The 15,914-nt window shown below is 36.1% G+C and overlaps 1 protein-coding gene and 1 long non-coding RNA gene across 3 annotated transcripts in view; one reads left to right on the forward strand and one right to left on the reverse strand.

Moving 5' to 3' along the window:
• Window positions 1–9,591, reverse strand: part of camkmt (calmodulin-lysine N-methyltransferase) — a 177,712-nt gene extending 168,121 nt beyond the window's left edge. The window contains exons 1-4 of the mRNA XM_052151011.1: window positions 9,540–9,591; window positions 6,206–6,338; window positions 5,866–6,044; window positions 3,899–3,963 (exon numbers count right to left, since the gene is read on the reverse strand). Coding sequence (XP_052006971.1) covers window positions 3,899–3,963; window positions 5,866–6,044; window positions 6,206–6,316 — 355 coding nt within the window. The 5' untranslated portion in view covers window positions 6,317–6,338; window positions 9,540–9,591. The remainder of the gene's footprint in view (window positions 1–3,898; window positions 3,964–5,865; window positions 6,045–6,205; window positions 6,339–9,539) is intronic.
• On the forward strand, window positions 6,692–13,862 carry LOC127660666 (uncharacterized). Of its 2 annotated transcripts, XR_007972668.1 has the most exons (5): window positions 6,692–6,740; window positions 7,969–8,098; window positions 12,393–12,557; window positions 13,186–13,326; window positions 13,402–13,862. It is a non-coding gene; the product is annotated as an uncharacterized LOC127660666 (long non-coding RNA). The 2 variants fall into 2 exon arrangements; XR_007972667.1 differs by having other exon boundaries at window positions 13,186–13,862.
• Window positions 13,863–15,914: the final 2,052 nt, after the last annotated feature.

Genomic DNA, 15,914 nt, shown 5'->3' on the forward strand with positions numbered 1-15,914 from the left:
TTAGATAAATGTATGTAGAAATAAATACATGTTGTGTATAATTGTATTAATTTTATACTTTTTCATTAATTTCATGAATTTAATTAATCTGAATTGAAAAACTACAAACCAATAAAATAAATCACACTTTTATTGAAAGTAACACCAAAATTGGACAAAAAATATATTAAAACTATATTAAATATTCTTCTTCTTTCAGTTCTGTAAAAATCTAATTTTACAGATTTTATTAACAATTCTCCAAATAAAGTTTTAGAAAACTATTATATGCAAAACAACAGTCAAGCAATGAACTTAGCTAACATCTGTCAAAAAGTTTAAATATGCAACAGTAATTTTAATTAAAACAAAAGGCAGAACACAGAATGTCAGAGGGCCTCTATTCCACTGATCTATATATAACTATAATATATAATTATATATATAGATCAGTGCTCTATTCTGTTTATGTAAACGTATGTGCACTTTAAGTGAAAATTATTGTGCAAAACAACAGTGCAAAACAGCAGTAATTGAACTAAATCCAACCGCAACTGTAAACGACAGATGTATCCTCAAGTGAAGAACAAGTGTAATGTAATTGCTATACACATCAAATTGGACCGCTTTCTATTTAAGTACAAGCGACAGGTTTCTCTTCAAGAACAAAAGTTGCTAAACTTTCTGACAGTCTCTCCTGTCAGAAAGCTCATCAAGAATATGAGATGCTGCACTGAATAGACTCTCACTCTCTGTGCTGGTGCTTGGGCAGACAAATACCTGTGCGCAATCCGCGCAAGCAAAGGAAAGCGGTCTTTGTTTATGCGCCAGTAGTCAAGGGGATTGCCGCTTCTGGCGTAGTTCAGCTAGATACGTCTCAAGTTGTGGTGTAACTGCGCTAGTTGCGGCACTGCTGTGGATCGGGGCGCTTTCCTGTAGAATCTCTTGCTGTACTCTGTATATATATCTCTTGAAAGTTCTTCTGAACAAACAGAATCGCAAATGTGATGTCCTTATCAGAAACTCTGAAGAATTTCCACACCGCTGACACGATCGGCCTTTGTTTGGTAGCGCCGTGATAAGGGCTACGTCGATCCAGATTGAAATCAGAGCACCGAGGGGCGGGGTGAGGCGAGGAGGTATATATTTTCTGCTCATATTTTCGGCCTTTTTTTGTCTTTCGCCCGAAAACCGAAAGTGCCATTTTTGGCCGAAAATTTTCGGCGGCCGAAATTTCGGTGCATCCCTAATAAATACACAAATAAAGAAATACAATTATAAATACTCACATTTGAAAAATAATTAATTTATGAATTAATTTATGTTTTGCATTTATTTGCAAATATCTTATTTGTTTATATATTTTTCATATTGGCAGACTTGGTCCTCCATAAAAAAATGTGTAACCGGATGTTTAGATAAATTATATTGATTTGGGATTGCAACATCATTTTAAAAAAAATAATTATTATTAACAAATATATGTCCCAAATACATGACAGTGGAAGACCTGATGTTTGAATCTAAACCAGTGGTCAACAAGCCTCTCTAAACCTCTTCATGTCCATCCAGCATGTTCAGATAAGACCTTTAGTGTCCCTCTTGATCCCTGCTGGAAACAACAGCACTTAAACCCACAGCAGCATCGACCCTTCCAAACTCTGACAAGTTGGATCACCGTAATCCATACATTTGGATAGCTAATCTTCGTTCAGCGCCTCAGAGGACATAGAGACTTTTCAGCTTGTCAAATCCTTAGACTGGGATTTTAAACTGGGTATGTGGGGTAGGTATTAAAAGGGGCATCCCCCATTTTCAGACAATGAGCCTTCCCAGCTGAGCAAACAAGGACATAAGGGGAGATGTTTGGGCTTACCAATGCAGAAGATCAATTAAGGGTGGTTGAGAGGAACACATGAAAGGAGAAGTGCTGACCCTACCGCTGAAGAGAGCCATGCTGACCCTTTTCACTAATCCAGTAAAAGAACCAAATATTTAAAAACATATCAGCCAACAAGGTCCTGAAATCCAGCACAGGGCCGGGCTCCTTCCGTTATCAAAACACATACTGTAATCTGCATCAGAAACTTTCAGACATTTTTTAAAGTTAAAACAATGAGCCATTCTTCCATCCTAGACATAATAAAGCAATATCTATCTATATATAGTATGATATTGTAAAATCAGTATCTTATCTAATATGATATTGCTTTTATACAACAGTTCTATAAAGAATAAAATAATATGACCAGTTATTTTGTATATGTTTACTCTGCTAATAAAAAATTATTCTGAACAAACTCAAAACAGGATCAATCAATGTGTGTCACAGACTGACCGTCTGACTGGAAAGGTACAAACACAGTCAAGCATAGCAATAAAAACGGTGAAGCCATACAATGTTGTTATCTGAAATTTCAGCACTCTTAGAACACTGCTTGTCCAATCAGATCGGACCGGACTAGAACTAGTTGTTGCATAAAGAGCAGTAACTAGACTAGACAAACTACATACAACAACGCAATTACCTTATCATGACAATGTGTAAGGCCTTGTTTCCACCTGGTATTAAGATGTGTTTCGGGTGATCCGATCACATGTGGTCAGCCCTAAATACAGCTTTAAACGGGGTTTAAACAGTTTTGTTATCATATCACAGAAACCACATACAAATGTGGTAAAAAAACGCATGTGACCACATTGCATTTGTGGTGTTAACGCTAATCTGTCCTGTTTATGTCCTGGAAGCAGTGAAGAACCGCACCTCACCTGTCCATCAACCGCTGCGCTAAAACGAGAATTTTAACTTTGCCGTTTACGAGGGACTTTAAAAGGAAAAAACAGTTAGATCGGAAAATTTTAAAAAGCAGATACATACACGAGAGCTTCACCGATCTCCTTTAGTGTGTCTAATAGCAACACGGATGACAAGCACGAACACCTGAAGCTCTGTTAATACTGGAAAATCCACTAAAATAACAGATAATTCTGCTTGACAAGTTGTGTTTGTACTTAGATTCAATTTCAACCACATCTGGGAGAAACAGTGTGCTGTTTTTTGCCACTTTCTTTGTCTTTTCTGACATTGTTGTGCTTTAATATCATGCAGTATCACACTGACATAGTGATTGATGTAGTATGTCTTTATGAATCAGGGACCCTCCCCTCCGAATCTGCACACAAGTGGTCACTGGAGACGCATTTATATGACCAGGTGTAAACAGTCATGTGTCTCACCTGACCACATGTGATCGGATCACACAAGACCCATAGTAATACCAGGTGGAAATGGGGCTTTAGTGTCTATTATTTAGCCAATAATAGTACCAGTAAAGTATATTTGGTGGGTCTTTTTGACAAAAATGTAATGCAGAGAATAAACAGTATTATAAGAATTGCAAGAAAACAGTGTTATAACACTGAGAGAAGTGTAACCAACAATGTACATTAATTACAGGGTATGAACAGTCCACACATTTGCCCAAAGTTATTTCATAATAAAAGTTTTAAGAAAACACAAGGAAATGAAGGAAGACAATTTTACATGATTAATAAATTACTTATTATCCAAACCATGGATATGACATATGATACGGTATATTAGTTTAGACATAATCAGAACATACTCTTCATGGACCACTCATTTGATCTCTTACACAGCAAGTTAATAAAGTGCTTATAATAAGGTGTTTAAGAGGCTCAAGTGTGCCTGTCTCTGGTGTTTCATGGAGCTGCAGCTAGATCTAATCTCCTTTGTCTGACATAGGAGATGTTCGGTTTAACATGTGAAATGTGAAAACATACAGTGAAAGCCTTCTATGTAAAATGAACATCATCACCTCTATGTGAGCAGTTTCAGAATTAACAGGGAGGGAGTGCAATAAGTATCTAAAAAAAGAAAAACAGAAAAGGTACTTACAGACATTTCCTGTGTTGTCAAAGCTGTTGAGCACCTCATCCACTCTAATGGGGCCAAGATTGTCTCTGAAATGCATTAATAAGCATGATATAGATTGCAAATACAGTATACTGAGGCTAAAGACACTGATACAAATATGAATGCTTGCTACAAAAGTGTGATCAACAGTTGACATAGACTGTACAGAGTGGTTATCTGAGTATCTTTGTCAGTTCTAACCAGTCTGGCCATTCTCTGTTGACCTCTCTCATCAAAAAGGCATTTCTGTCCACAGAACTGCCACTCACTGGATGTTTTTTGTTTTTGGCAGCATTCAGAGTAAATTCTAGAGACTGTTGTGTGTGAAAATCCCAGGAGATCAGCAGTTACAGAAATACTCACATACAACAGTCTCTAGAATTTAATCAGAATGGTGTCAAAAACATCCAGTGAGCTGCAGTTCTGTGGACGGAAACGTCTTGTTGATGAGAGAGGTCAACGAAAATGGCCAGACTGGTTTGAACTGACAAAGTCTACAGTAACTCAGATAACCCCCCTCTACAATTGTGGAGAGAAGAACATAATCTCAGAATGCTATTCTGAGATGCGGGTTGGTGCTGTTTTGGCGGCATGAGGGGGACCTACACAATATGAGGCAGGTGGCTCTAGTCTGGTGGTCAAGCCACTTAAATTTTTTGACAGAAAGCTGAAAGAATTGCAAACACAAAAGAGACTAATCCAGACTTTTAGCTCTTTTAATATTAATGCGACTGAAGCATCATAACGCATTGCTTTATGTATAGGACTGAGTTTCCTAACCTCTCTCGAAAGGCTATGAAAGTTCTCATCCCCTTCACCTCCACTTACTTATGTGAGTGCGGGTTTTCCCTTAAAAGCAAATACCGATCAAGGCTGCAGGTGAACATCAAAAACTTGGACACATTGTTCCCACTGATGTAGGGGTGAGGAAAATGAAGAGGCAAAATCAGCAATCAGATTTTTTTCTTATCTTTTTTTTTTTTTTTTGCTTAACATAGGCCTATATGGAAGTGATTTTTATCATTTGATACTGTGACAAAACAGCGCTGTCCATAGCTGACATTGTTTGATGTCTGATGTTGATGTTTTCAAAGTTGAATTAGCTCTTATTAAATGATATAATGTTAGTAGCCTGCGGCTGTTAATGAACATGTTTCCAGCTTAGTTATTTGACCATCGAGGGTTATCTGTTCAGCGACCAGAAAATAGAGCTGTCCATTATGCTGATTTCGTTCTGTCTGATTTTGTTGGCTCTTTGGTAATAGGGCTGTTGAGAATACTTTGTTTATTTTTTTGACTGTGGAAGATTCTGTTCAGAAGGCTAATTTAACAGTTTCCCAATTGCCTGAATGTGGTAATGTGTTTGCAAAGTATGTGTTCACAATACGTTTTATAGAGGTTACATTGAGGTACTTACAATGAAAGTGAATGGGCCAATTTTTGGAGGCCTTAAAGAGAGAAATGTAAAGCTTATTGTTTTACAAAAGCAATTAATTACATTAACTATTCTGTTACAAATCATTTATTATTTGTGCTGAAAAGTTTAAATCGTAAGTTTTTTCAGTCATTTTAGGGTTTGTTGGCATTACATTGTGATGGCAAAAAAGTTGTAAAAATGGCTAGAACTTTACACCGAAAAGGTTAGTTAGCGATTTTATGACACTAAAAACACGTTAAAATGCATATTGTTTACGTCTTGTGGATATATATTTGAAGAAAGTATTTAATTGTTTACAGATTGGCCCCATTCATTGTAAGTGCCTCACTGGAACCCAGATTTGTGCTTTTTTTTTTTTTTAAAGAAAAGGAGGGGCAAGTCAACATGAATGTTTGTGGTAATCAATATTATACCACAAATACTATCAATTAAGCTTAACTTGTATTGAACCCAAAATAATCCTTCAAAACTAAGATTGTTCTAATCTACAGTAATCTACACTTTTTCTTACCTAAGTAAGGCACTGTACTGGGGAAAGATGGCACTTTTGTACTCCACCCACTGCTCGTCAGATGGGTCATCTGTGTCTGTGGGATTGACCCTGCTTCTGGAGAACAGGTCAAAGGAGGAGAATCTTCGCACTGACACCTGCTGAACATCAGAACTGTCCAACTGCTTCTGTTTCAGAACCTGAATTGTGAGAGACCAGTAAGACACTTCCACCTATGTGCATTCATAATGATATAGCGTTATCAATGCAGACTATATCAATACATTAACTAGTATCTACACCAAATGACATGTAAACAGCAGCGCAAAGGGTCTCACTGAAGACGCATTTGACCCCTCACCTGTCGCAGAAGTGCCCACCGTGCCCGCGCGACATCAGTTCCACAGTCAGAATCGTGATTTTGCTGATTATTCGCGTGCATTTCTGTCGGGGGATCTTTACATTTATTCATGCCAGAGCAGCTTGCTTCAATCCTATTCAATGTAAAAAAATAAAAAAAAAACTATAACGTATCACCGTATAACTAAATCGATGCCCTGAAGACTCAAAGCTAAGGCTTGTTTGGCATTTGTTCTCTGGATGTGGCTAGACTCGATCTTTCCATTTAATGCCGTTTTTACCAATTCGCCGGTATGCGACGGTCTCTGTTGCTTAGTAATAATTCAATTCCATGCTACTTCCGTACACCACATCCCCCGGCTGCAGGAGTAAAGCAAATGTAATACACTGAGAGGATCATCGAACATTCCGCTCTTTCGGCTATCATCTATGATTTCTCACTCGATTGATTGTGCCTGAACTAGATGTCATATTCTCGCGCCACTCTGTAAATGTCAATGCGCGGCAATTCTTCTTACTAAACATAAGAATAGGAAGTAAGTTTCAATATTTTGTCACAGTTATATAGAGCGATATTGTAACATTTAAGGCAACAGTTGGTATGTCATTCATTCATAAACAGAATCTGAGCAGACAGTGAAGTCCTGCTGCATTAAATAAATCTGAACACCTCATGTCTGCTGTCACGGTCTGTTTCACGCATTGTACACCGGAGTTCATGTATTGATTATCATTTTCGGCTTTACACTGGTGTAAGATGAATTGCATAGTTACACATTCTAATCTTCTGAGTTGCTTTGAGCATTATGTTACTTACAAAAGTAGTGTTACAATCAAAGTTAAGAATAGGATGCAGAAATACTGTATATGATAGTTCAAAAATAACGGCTAAGAAGGCTTAACGACCAGTGACTCTGGATGCATTGAATCAATGCATTTGTGTGTTGTCAGCATCAGTCCTTTGGATTTTTTAGTTATTTATTTTACAAAACGTGCATAACGTATTTTGTTACTATTTTTGTGTTTATACTAGAAAACCTAGGTCTACAGAGTTAAAGGGATTGTTCACTCAAAAATGAATATTCACTCATCGTTAACTCACTTTAATGCCATCCTAGATGTGTATGACTTTCTTCTGCAGAGTGCAAATGAAGCTTTTTAGAAAAATTTCTCAGCTCTGTATGTCCATACAATGCAAATGTATTGTGACCAGAACTTTGAAGCTCCAAAAATCATATAAAGGCAGCATACAAGTTATCCATATGACTCCAGTGGTTAAATATATGTCTTCTGAAGCGATGCAGACATTTTAGGTAAGAAACAGATCAATAAATGAACAAATAAATCCCACTTTCAGAATTTTAAAGTGAATGTGGCAAATAGTAAAATAATTTTTAAAAAAGGACATACATATTGATCTGTTTCTCTCCCATATCTATTGTATCACTTCTGATGGCAGGAATTTAACCACTGGAGTCATATGGATCACTTTTATATTGCCTTTATGTGATTTTTGGTGCTTCAAAGGTCTGGTCACCATTCACTTGCATCGTATGGACCTATAGAGTGGAGATAGTCTTCTAAAAATCTTTGTGTTCAGCAGAAGAAAGAAAGGCATACACATCTGGGATGGCACGAGAGTGAGTAAACATGAGAGATTTTTTTTCCCTTTTTGGGTGAACTATCTGTTTAAAATGTATCTAAAAAGTTTCTGAAACATGATAAGCAGTCATTTACATAATGGACTTCTATGCATTCTTACAGGGATCCTCAAAGACTAAAGTGGAGCTCTCTAATGCCCAACTATGGAAACTCAGAAGTCAAGAGGAGCATTTAAAAAAAATTATTGCATTCGGTTCATGAGAGATTTGTTAATGTACCTGAAAATGCAGAGGTAAGTTACTAATTGTTGAACCTGCAATGTAATGGCAGAGTCAGAAATGAAAAGGGGTTAAGTGACTAAAAATGCCCTAAAATCAAATTGCCTTTGTACTGAATTTTTCAGTTTTTTTAATATTCAGATACAGTTTTAATATTTGTATCAATAAACTGATGAAATGTGACATTAATGAATAGTTACAATTACATACATTGCAATCTTCTTTTGACTTTTCACTGAACATCATTTTTTTCCCGCCGTCCAGTTCCACGCACCATCGAGCGCACAGACAGGGCTCTCTCTTCTATAAATCTGCATCAGTTCGATATTGTGCTCCCACGTTAAATTCCATAACCGTTCACCCCTCTCGTTCAAAATAAACTGTTCTAGCAGGTAACACTCCCTCACGGTGCTGTACTGTATTTACTTGCCCTGTCTCACCTGCTAGAGGCTAAAAGTGTGCAAGGGATGAATGTTATATAAAGAAGGTATGAGAAGTCACAAAATATAATGTAACCACATGCTACAATTTATTTAATAATAATATCTCAATATGTTAAATAACCATAATGTTAATTAAGACTTTATTATTACAACTGTATTACATATACAGAACAGACACTTTTAGTGTTTGAATCAATCATATCTCTCAAGAAACACTATGTAAAATGTTTATTTTTGCCTTTATTCAGTTGGCATGTAGGAGTTGATAACAGTTTGCTTAATAATCTCATTCCATATCTGGATAATTGCTGCAATATAATAGAGGATACATTTCCTCCTCTATGATATTGCATTAGATTTGTTTATATAGTATGTTAACTTAATAGCCAGAATACCTGGACATACGTGAATGAGAATAAACCTGAAATAGGAATGTGTTTCATTCACAATGCACATTATGTAGTTTCGAGACGATTTAGAGACATTTAGAGTGTTACAAATGGTTATTCTATTTAAATAATTGTATTCTTAAAATGTTCTGTTTGTCCAAGAATCCTCTTGAAGCAATGCAGGTCTTTGGCATTTAGAAGCTGCTAGTTTAGGGATGGGCACGAGTACTCGGGTACTCAGACGTGGCAGCAATGATCGATCATGAAAACGATGATCGATGGTGATATCACGCATGATGTGACTTTTCACTTAATTCTAAATTCAGTGACAATTATCTGGTAACTAAACACAAACGTGTCAAAGAGGGAGCTTATTTTTTATTTTGAGATTGACTACTTTGTGATTTTTAGAGGTACATTGATTGTCAGAAACATCTCATAGCAACCAAACTGATATACGACACCTGTCTTTGCAAAAAGTTTGCTAAACACGTTTTATTATCATTTAATATAAGAACTTTGACTCATTAATGGATATTATTTCATAAATGTGAATGTTTGTCACTGACTGCATACCTCCCTGTCCTGGGTGCCAAAATGTTTGCGTGACGTTACACACTCACCTGCATTTCGACAAATGGGAGTTGAAGATTTCTGCATGAGTTTCCAAGTTAGAAGTCTGACATAAAGTGTCCTTCACTTGCACTTTCCCCAGCACAACAGGGGGTTCCAGTTGAATGGAACCCTCCATGAATCATCACTGCAACAATACAGAGCATCGCTGCTTTCCCCACAGAAGCGAGCACTTGGGGAGACACACACAAACACCAGGCGTGTGGCAGTGGACTCAACATGCTGAAGCTACGCATATAGAGCAGGCGAGTGTTTGAAACCGCTAGACAGAGTGCAGCTAAATGGAACAGAATGCAGCACCTTTAAAACGGAACTTCAACTTAACACGCATATTAAAAACGCAATGGTTATGGCATCTCCTGCTATTTGAAAATAGACGGTTCAGACAATCACTAAAAAAACTGGTGCTTGCTCACTAAGATTACCACGGTACCCTGAAGGAAGAACAGACAGACTCGCATTGTGCCCATTCTTCATTGAGTTGGGCAGCGAATCTTCACATTATGACAAAATATGAGACATTATAGTTTGATTTTGCAATCATTTGTACATTTTGTAACAGATTATTTCTTAACAGCCTATAATAATAAATATAGGATACACTGGAACAACAAGACACAATGCATCAGCCAAATACGTTTGTCAGACATGTTACTATATATACAGTTATGTACATGTCTTTGCCCCTCGAGGACTTGATGAGTACTTAGTCTGAGTATTGGAGTAGACAAAATGACCAAAACGCCCATTACTTGCTAGCCCATCCCCAAAACTAGAGACTGGGATTTACTTGTCTTTTTGTTGTGCATCTGGCCATCCACTTCAATCTCTATCTGGGTTAGAGATTCGTTTTCAAAACAGTAATGCTAGGAATAGCCTTCATCTCTCTAAAACAATAGACTTCAGGAGAAAATAGAATTTTGGGAGAAATGTGTTTATTTTTGCCAATTTTTAGACCCAAAATTTTACTTGTAAGTGTAAATCAACTTGTAAAAACTCAGCAAATTCACTGTATTGTGAACTCCGCATGGTAGTGCAACCATTTTAAATTCTAATAATAAGAACATATTGAGTATCAAATTAGCACTTTAGAATGCTTTTGTAAGGAATAGGTGATACAGTATATGTTTGCCATCATGGGTAAAATAAATTAATACAATTTATAAATATTACTTAAAACAATTATTTCAAACTTTAATAATATTTGCAATTAATGATTTTGAGAGTATTTTTGATCAATTTAATGCATCATTGGTGAAAGGAAGCATATGTTTCTTTTAAGAACTAAAATGGAAGCATATATACTATATATAATATAATGTTCATAAAGTAGCTTGTAACGTAATTACTTCAGTAGTTTTTCGGTAAACTACTTATTTACTCTTAATTGAGTCATAATAATTCTAATAATAAATAAAAAGTGAATTATTTCTTCAGTAGCAGTACTTTTACTTAAATAAAAAAACAATCTGTACTCTTTCCCCACTGCTATTAAGCACATAACACTCTCACATGCAGGTATAAGGGCTCAGAATAGCCATCACATGTGCACTACTGAGTCTATATGATGGAAAAGGCATCATGGAAAACAGGATTTTACTTGTAGATAGATAGATAGATAGATAGATAGATAGATAGATAGATATGATAGATAGATAGATAGATAGATAGATAGATAGATAGATAGATATATATAGTAAATGATGAGAGAATTTTACATTTTATTAAATATATATATGTATATATTTGTGTATAATAAAATGTCAAATTCTCATCATTTACTCACCCTCATGCCATCCCAAATGTGTATGACTTTCTTTCTTCTGCTGAAGATATTTCAGCTCTGTAGGTCTGTACAATGCAAGTGAATGGTGGCCAGAACTTTGAATGTTCAAAAAGAGCATAAAGGCAGCCTAAAAGTAATCCAATATAATAGGTCTGGGTGAGAAAAAGATCAATATTTAAGTCCTTTTTTACAATAAATCTCCACTTTCACATTCTTCTTTTTGTTTTTGGCAATTCGCATTGTTTGTGCATGTCGCCTACTGATTTAATTTAAATATAGATTTATTTTTCACCCACACATCATATCATTTCTGAAAATATGGATTTAACCACTTGAAATGTATGGATTATTTTTGTGCTGCCTTTGTGCTTTTTGAACCTTCAAAGTTCTGCTCATCAATCACATACAATGATGGACCTACAAAGCTGAGATATTCTTCTAAAAATCTCTGTTTGTGTTTAGCAGAAGAAAGTCATACAAATCTGGGATGGCATGAGTGTGAGTAAATTATAAGTGAATTTCCATTTTTGGGTGAACTATCCCTTTAAATCCACTCAACCCATTTATGTATGAAAAAAGTTGCATAATTGGGTCAAGTCTTTGCATTGATGTCAACCATGAGTTCATTAACATATTACCTCCCACTTTCACATATCAGCACCTATTCGGTATTCAGGAACTTGTCCAATCAATGTCATTAGTCAGCAGTTTAAATTTCACCAGTACACAAAGCCACTCATAACAGATATATATAGACGTTTTAAAGGTACTGTGGGGACCGAAAGGTTACAAAAACAGCCTGTTTAATTGTTATTACATGTGTCAACTTTCACAGCCACGTCACAACTTTGGCTTGTCTTCAGCTCACAGAGATTGTCTGCTGCCCACCATTTATCTCTCTGTTGTCAATCCCCAAACCCACAAGCATTCTCCCTTAAAGAACGAGTTGGAAACATCTGCCTTTGTTGCAAGAAACTTTGACTAAGATTATAAGTAATAAAATGCTACAAAAATGTAGATTATAGCATCTTTAATATGGCAAAGTCTTTGTTTTTAGGATGGTACAATAGTGCCTTTGACTGTCCTCCACATACCTGCATTAGCTGGTCTAAGTAAGGCCCTGTTGCTTCTGCGTGTATATGGAGATCATGGTGTTGACCTCAAGTGCTGAGAAGAGACTGCTGCTGGAGGACGGCTGGGCTCTGGCCTACTGCCACAGCAGGTACTGAACGACAACTCACAACACCCTTCTTTATAGGTATGTGCAGTAAAAGGAAATGTTTGGTCCTTAATGTTGTAGTCCTTGAATATTAATACCAAGAATGACTACTGTATATTACCTGGAGAAAGTTATGTGTTAGCGTTCTCATCCCATCTCAATGTGCTAACTGCTCTCACAGCTTGCAGTGCTGGTGCTGTCCTAGCAGGGGCGCTGTGCAACCAAAACCCACAGCTTCTAAGAGCTGTAATTTTACAGTTGGATCTCTTAATAAATCATACAGTAGTGGTTCTCAACTGATGGGTCACAACACAGAAATGGTCAGATCTGCAGAAAGCAGGGAAATAACTATGTCAAATTCAAATAATAAAATGCAACTAACCATATAAATCTGCATTGTTAAGATGGCAAAATAAAAATATTATCAGGAGGAGAAAACTCTTGCCACACCTTTAGTAGTTGACTTCAAAGGCTGGGTTTTCAGTAAAACACTGGTTATTTGGCGCAAATTAATGTGTTGGTAAAAGCTAGTCAAATTAGACCCATGCCCTCATCTTTGAAAACCATGAAAAAATAAACACTATCCAATGTTCTCTGAACCTCTCAGCCTATAGTTTTATTTTCTTGGCAGGCACCTTTTCTGGATGCTTGGCACTATGCAAGATCCATCCCTACCGCTTACTATATAGGAGAGTTACCCCCTTATAAGCCCAGAAAACAGGGACAACATTGCCTCCTACTGTCCCTGTCTCAACATTAGTACATAACACAGGTAAATCACTCAAACGTCACATACACTATGTGTGTTATAATTCAGGGGCTAAATAACAATTGTTTTTTCTTCCAGCTTTACCCATCTATGATGATCACAGCATACTCGGAGGACCGGAGAGTTCCTTTATCAGGGGTGCTGAAGTATGTGGAAAGACTGAGGAAGGCCATACAAACATATACCAATTGTGTCAGTGTTAATGATGAGTGTAGATTAGCCACACTTAGCTTCATTTGTTATCTTCACTTTAGTTGAACATGAAAAATAAGGGCTATTTTATGAGAGCAGTAAGTCATGAGAAGTGTACAACACAAAGCAGAATGCATAAATTCACTTTAATGTGCACAACTTCGAGAGCCTTATTAGTTTTTTAATATTAAACGGGATCTGCCATTTGGTAAAATGATTTGAACAGACCAAAAAGACGGCCTGCTCTCACATAAAAATACCTCGGGAGTCGGGACCTCATTCCACCCCCTGTACCTCATCAATTTTTTTAAGTTATGACCACAGCTCTTTATTCCTCAACCTTTCTCTTCTGCATAGTGTAAAAAAAAGAAAAATTGTAAAACATTTTTTTTTTTTTTTTTAGAACTGCTTAGTTAATAAAAGTGTATAGGATCATTAAAGACCCTAAATTCTGTATGTAATATTGTTTTTGTTTTTTCTTCACTTCCATTAATCATATTTTTATGATGATTTCATATCTATATAAGTTTACTATAACAGGATATATATTTCTTTGTTTATTACAAGAGAAATTAGTGAATATATCATACAAATCACTGCTATATCATGTTGATTTTCTCTGTGACAACAAATTATCAATGATGGTGTATGATATAATCAGTATTCCATATGTGTACACATACATATTATACATGCTATTTCTTACTCAAGGTGGCTCTGATGTGTCAGTCATTGACTTGATTTACATTTGACATTGCTATTTGATGAGGAAGCAATGTGAAAGTAAACAATAAAAAAAAAAACACATGAACCTTATGATTTGGATATTGTCATTTGGGAGTACTGCTGAAATTATGTACATTTTGTAAAATTACACTGGCTGCCAATAGTTTGGAATAATGTACAGATTTAGCTGTTTCGGAAGGAAATTGGTACTTCACCAAAGTGTCATTCAACTGATCACAATGTATAATCAGAAACACATACAAGGAATTTGTCTGGGTGACAGGAGCTTCCAGTGCACAACAATACAAAACAGCAACAAGATATAGATAATAATTAAAAATAATAAATATTGAATAAAAAGTACAGTCAGGGCATTACTGATGTAAAAAAAAAAAACCCCAGCACCATCACTATTTGAAAAAGTCATTTTTGTTCAAATCTAGACAGGCCCCATTTCCAGCAGCCATCACTCCAACACCTTATCCTTGTGTAATCATGCTAAATTCCTTATTTGGTTCTAGAAAATCAAATACAGTTGAAAGCTATGTGGTTCGTTAAAGGAAGCTTAACATGGTCTTTGTGTTTGTTTTTGAGTTACCACAGTATGCAACAGACTGTCATGTCTTCTGGTCAATATTAGGTCAAAAATGGCAAAAAGAAACAACTTTTTCTAGAAAAAAACTTGTCAGTCAATGATTATTTTGAGGAATGAAGGCTAGACAAGGCTTGAAATTGCCAAAAAAAATAAATAAATGAAGGTTTCATACAAAGGTGTACACTACAGTCTTCAAAGACAAAGCACAACTGGCTCTAACAAGGACAGAAAGAGATGTGGAAGGCCCAGATGTACAACTGAACAAAAGGATATGTACATCAGAGTCACAAGTTTGAGAAATAGACACCTCACATGTCCTCAGCTGACAGCTTCATTGAATTCTACCTGCTCAACACCAGTTTCATGTACAACAGTAAAGAGAAGACTCAGGGGTGCAGCCTTATGGGAAGAATGGGAAAGGAAAAGCCACTTTTGAAACAGAAAATCTAAAAGAAAAGGTTAGAGTGGGCAAAGAAACAGATTGAACAACGGATAATTGGAAATGAGTGTTCTGGATCTTAAACCCATTGAGCTTTTTCCCGTAATTAATGACCTAACTATACATTGTGTTCAGTTGAATGTCCCTTTGGTGAGTAAAAGTACCAATTTCTTTCCATAAGAGCAAAATCTGTACATTATTCCAAACTTTTGGCCACCAGTGTATGTGTAGCTTATGTGTTATGTGTAGCTCAATATGTGTTTGACAACCAGAATTGTGTCATGAAATTTTAGTTTGGAAGTAATGAATCATTTTCTATATATGCTGCATCCTCTCTTTGATATATGTCAAATAAACATAAAAATATATCAGAATACATTCTATTATATTACTTTAAAATTGCCTTGAAAATATCATATTATCGGGGCATTTTGCACTTGTGAAGAATGTTGCTTAGTGAGGATGTCTTCAAAAATATTGCCATAACTAGTTTTATTTTATCAATTAACATCATACAAAGTCCAGTAAACATAAATAAGTGGGGTTTGGAAATACATGAAGGTGAGTAAATTATGACAGACGTTTTATTTTTGGGTGTGGTTTTAGGGCATTGTGCTTCTCATTGTGGTAAAATCATTG

Source organism: Xyrauchen texanus, chromosome 20 (assembly GCF_025860055.1).
Source record: "Xyrauchen texanus isolate HMW12.3.18 chromosome 20, RBS_HiC_50CHRs, whole genome shotgun sequence".
In the NCBI taxonomy this organism is placed as follows: Eukaryota; Metazoa; Chordata; class Actinopteri; order Cypriniformes; family Catostomidae; genus Xyrauchen; species Xyrauchen texanus.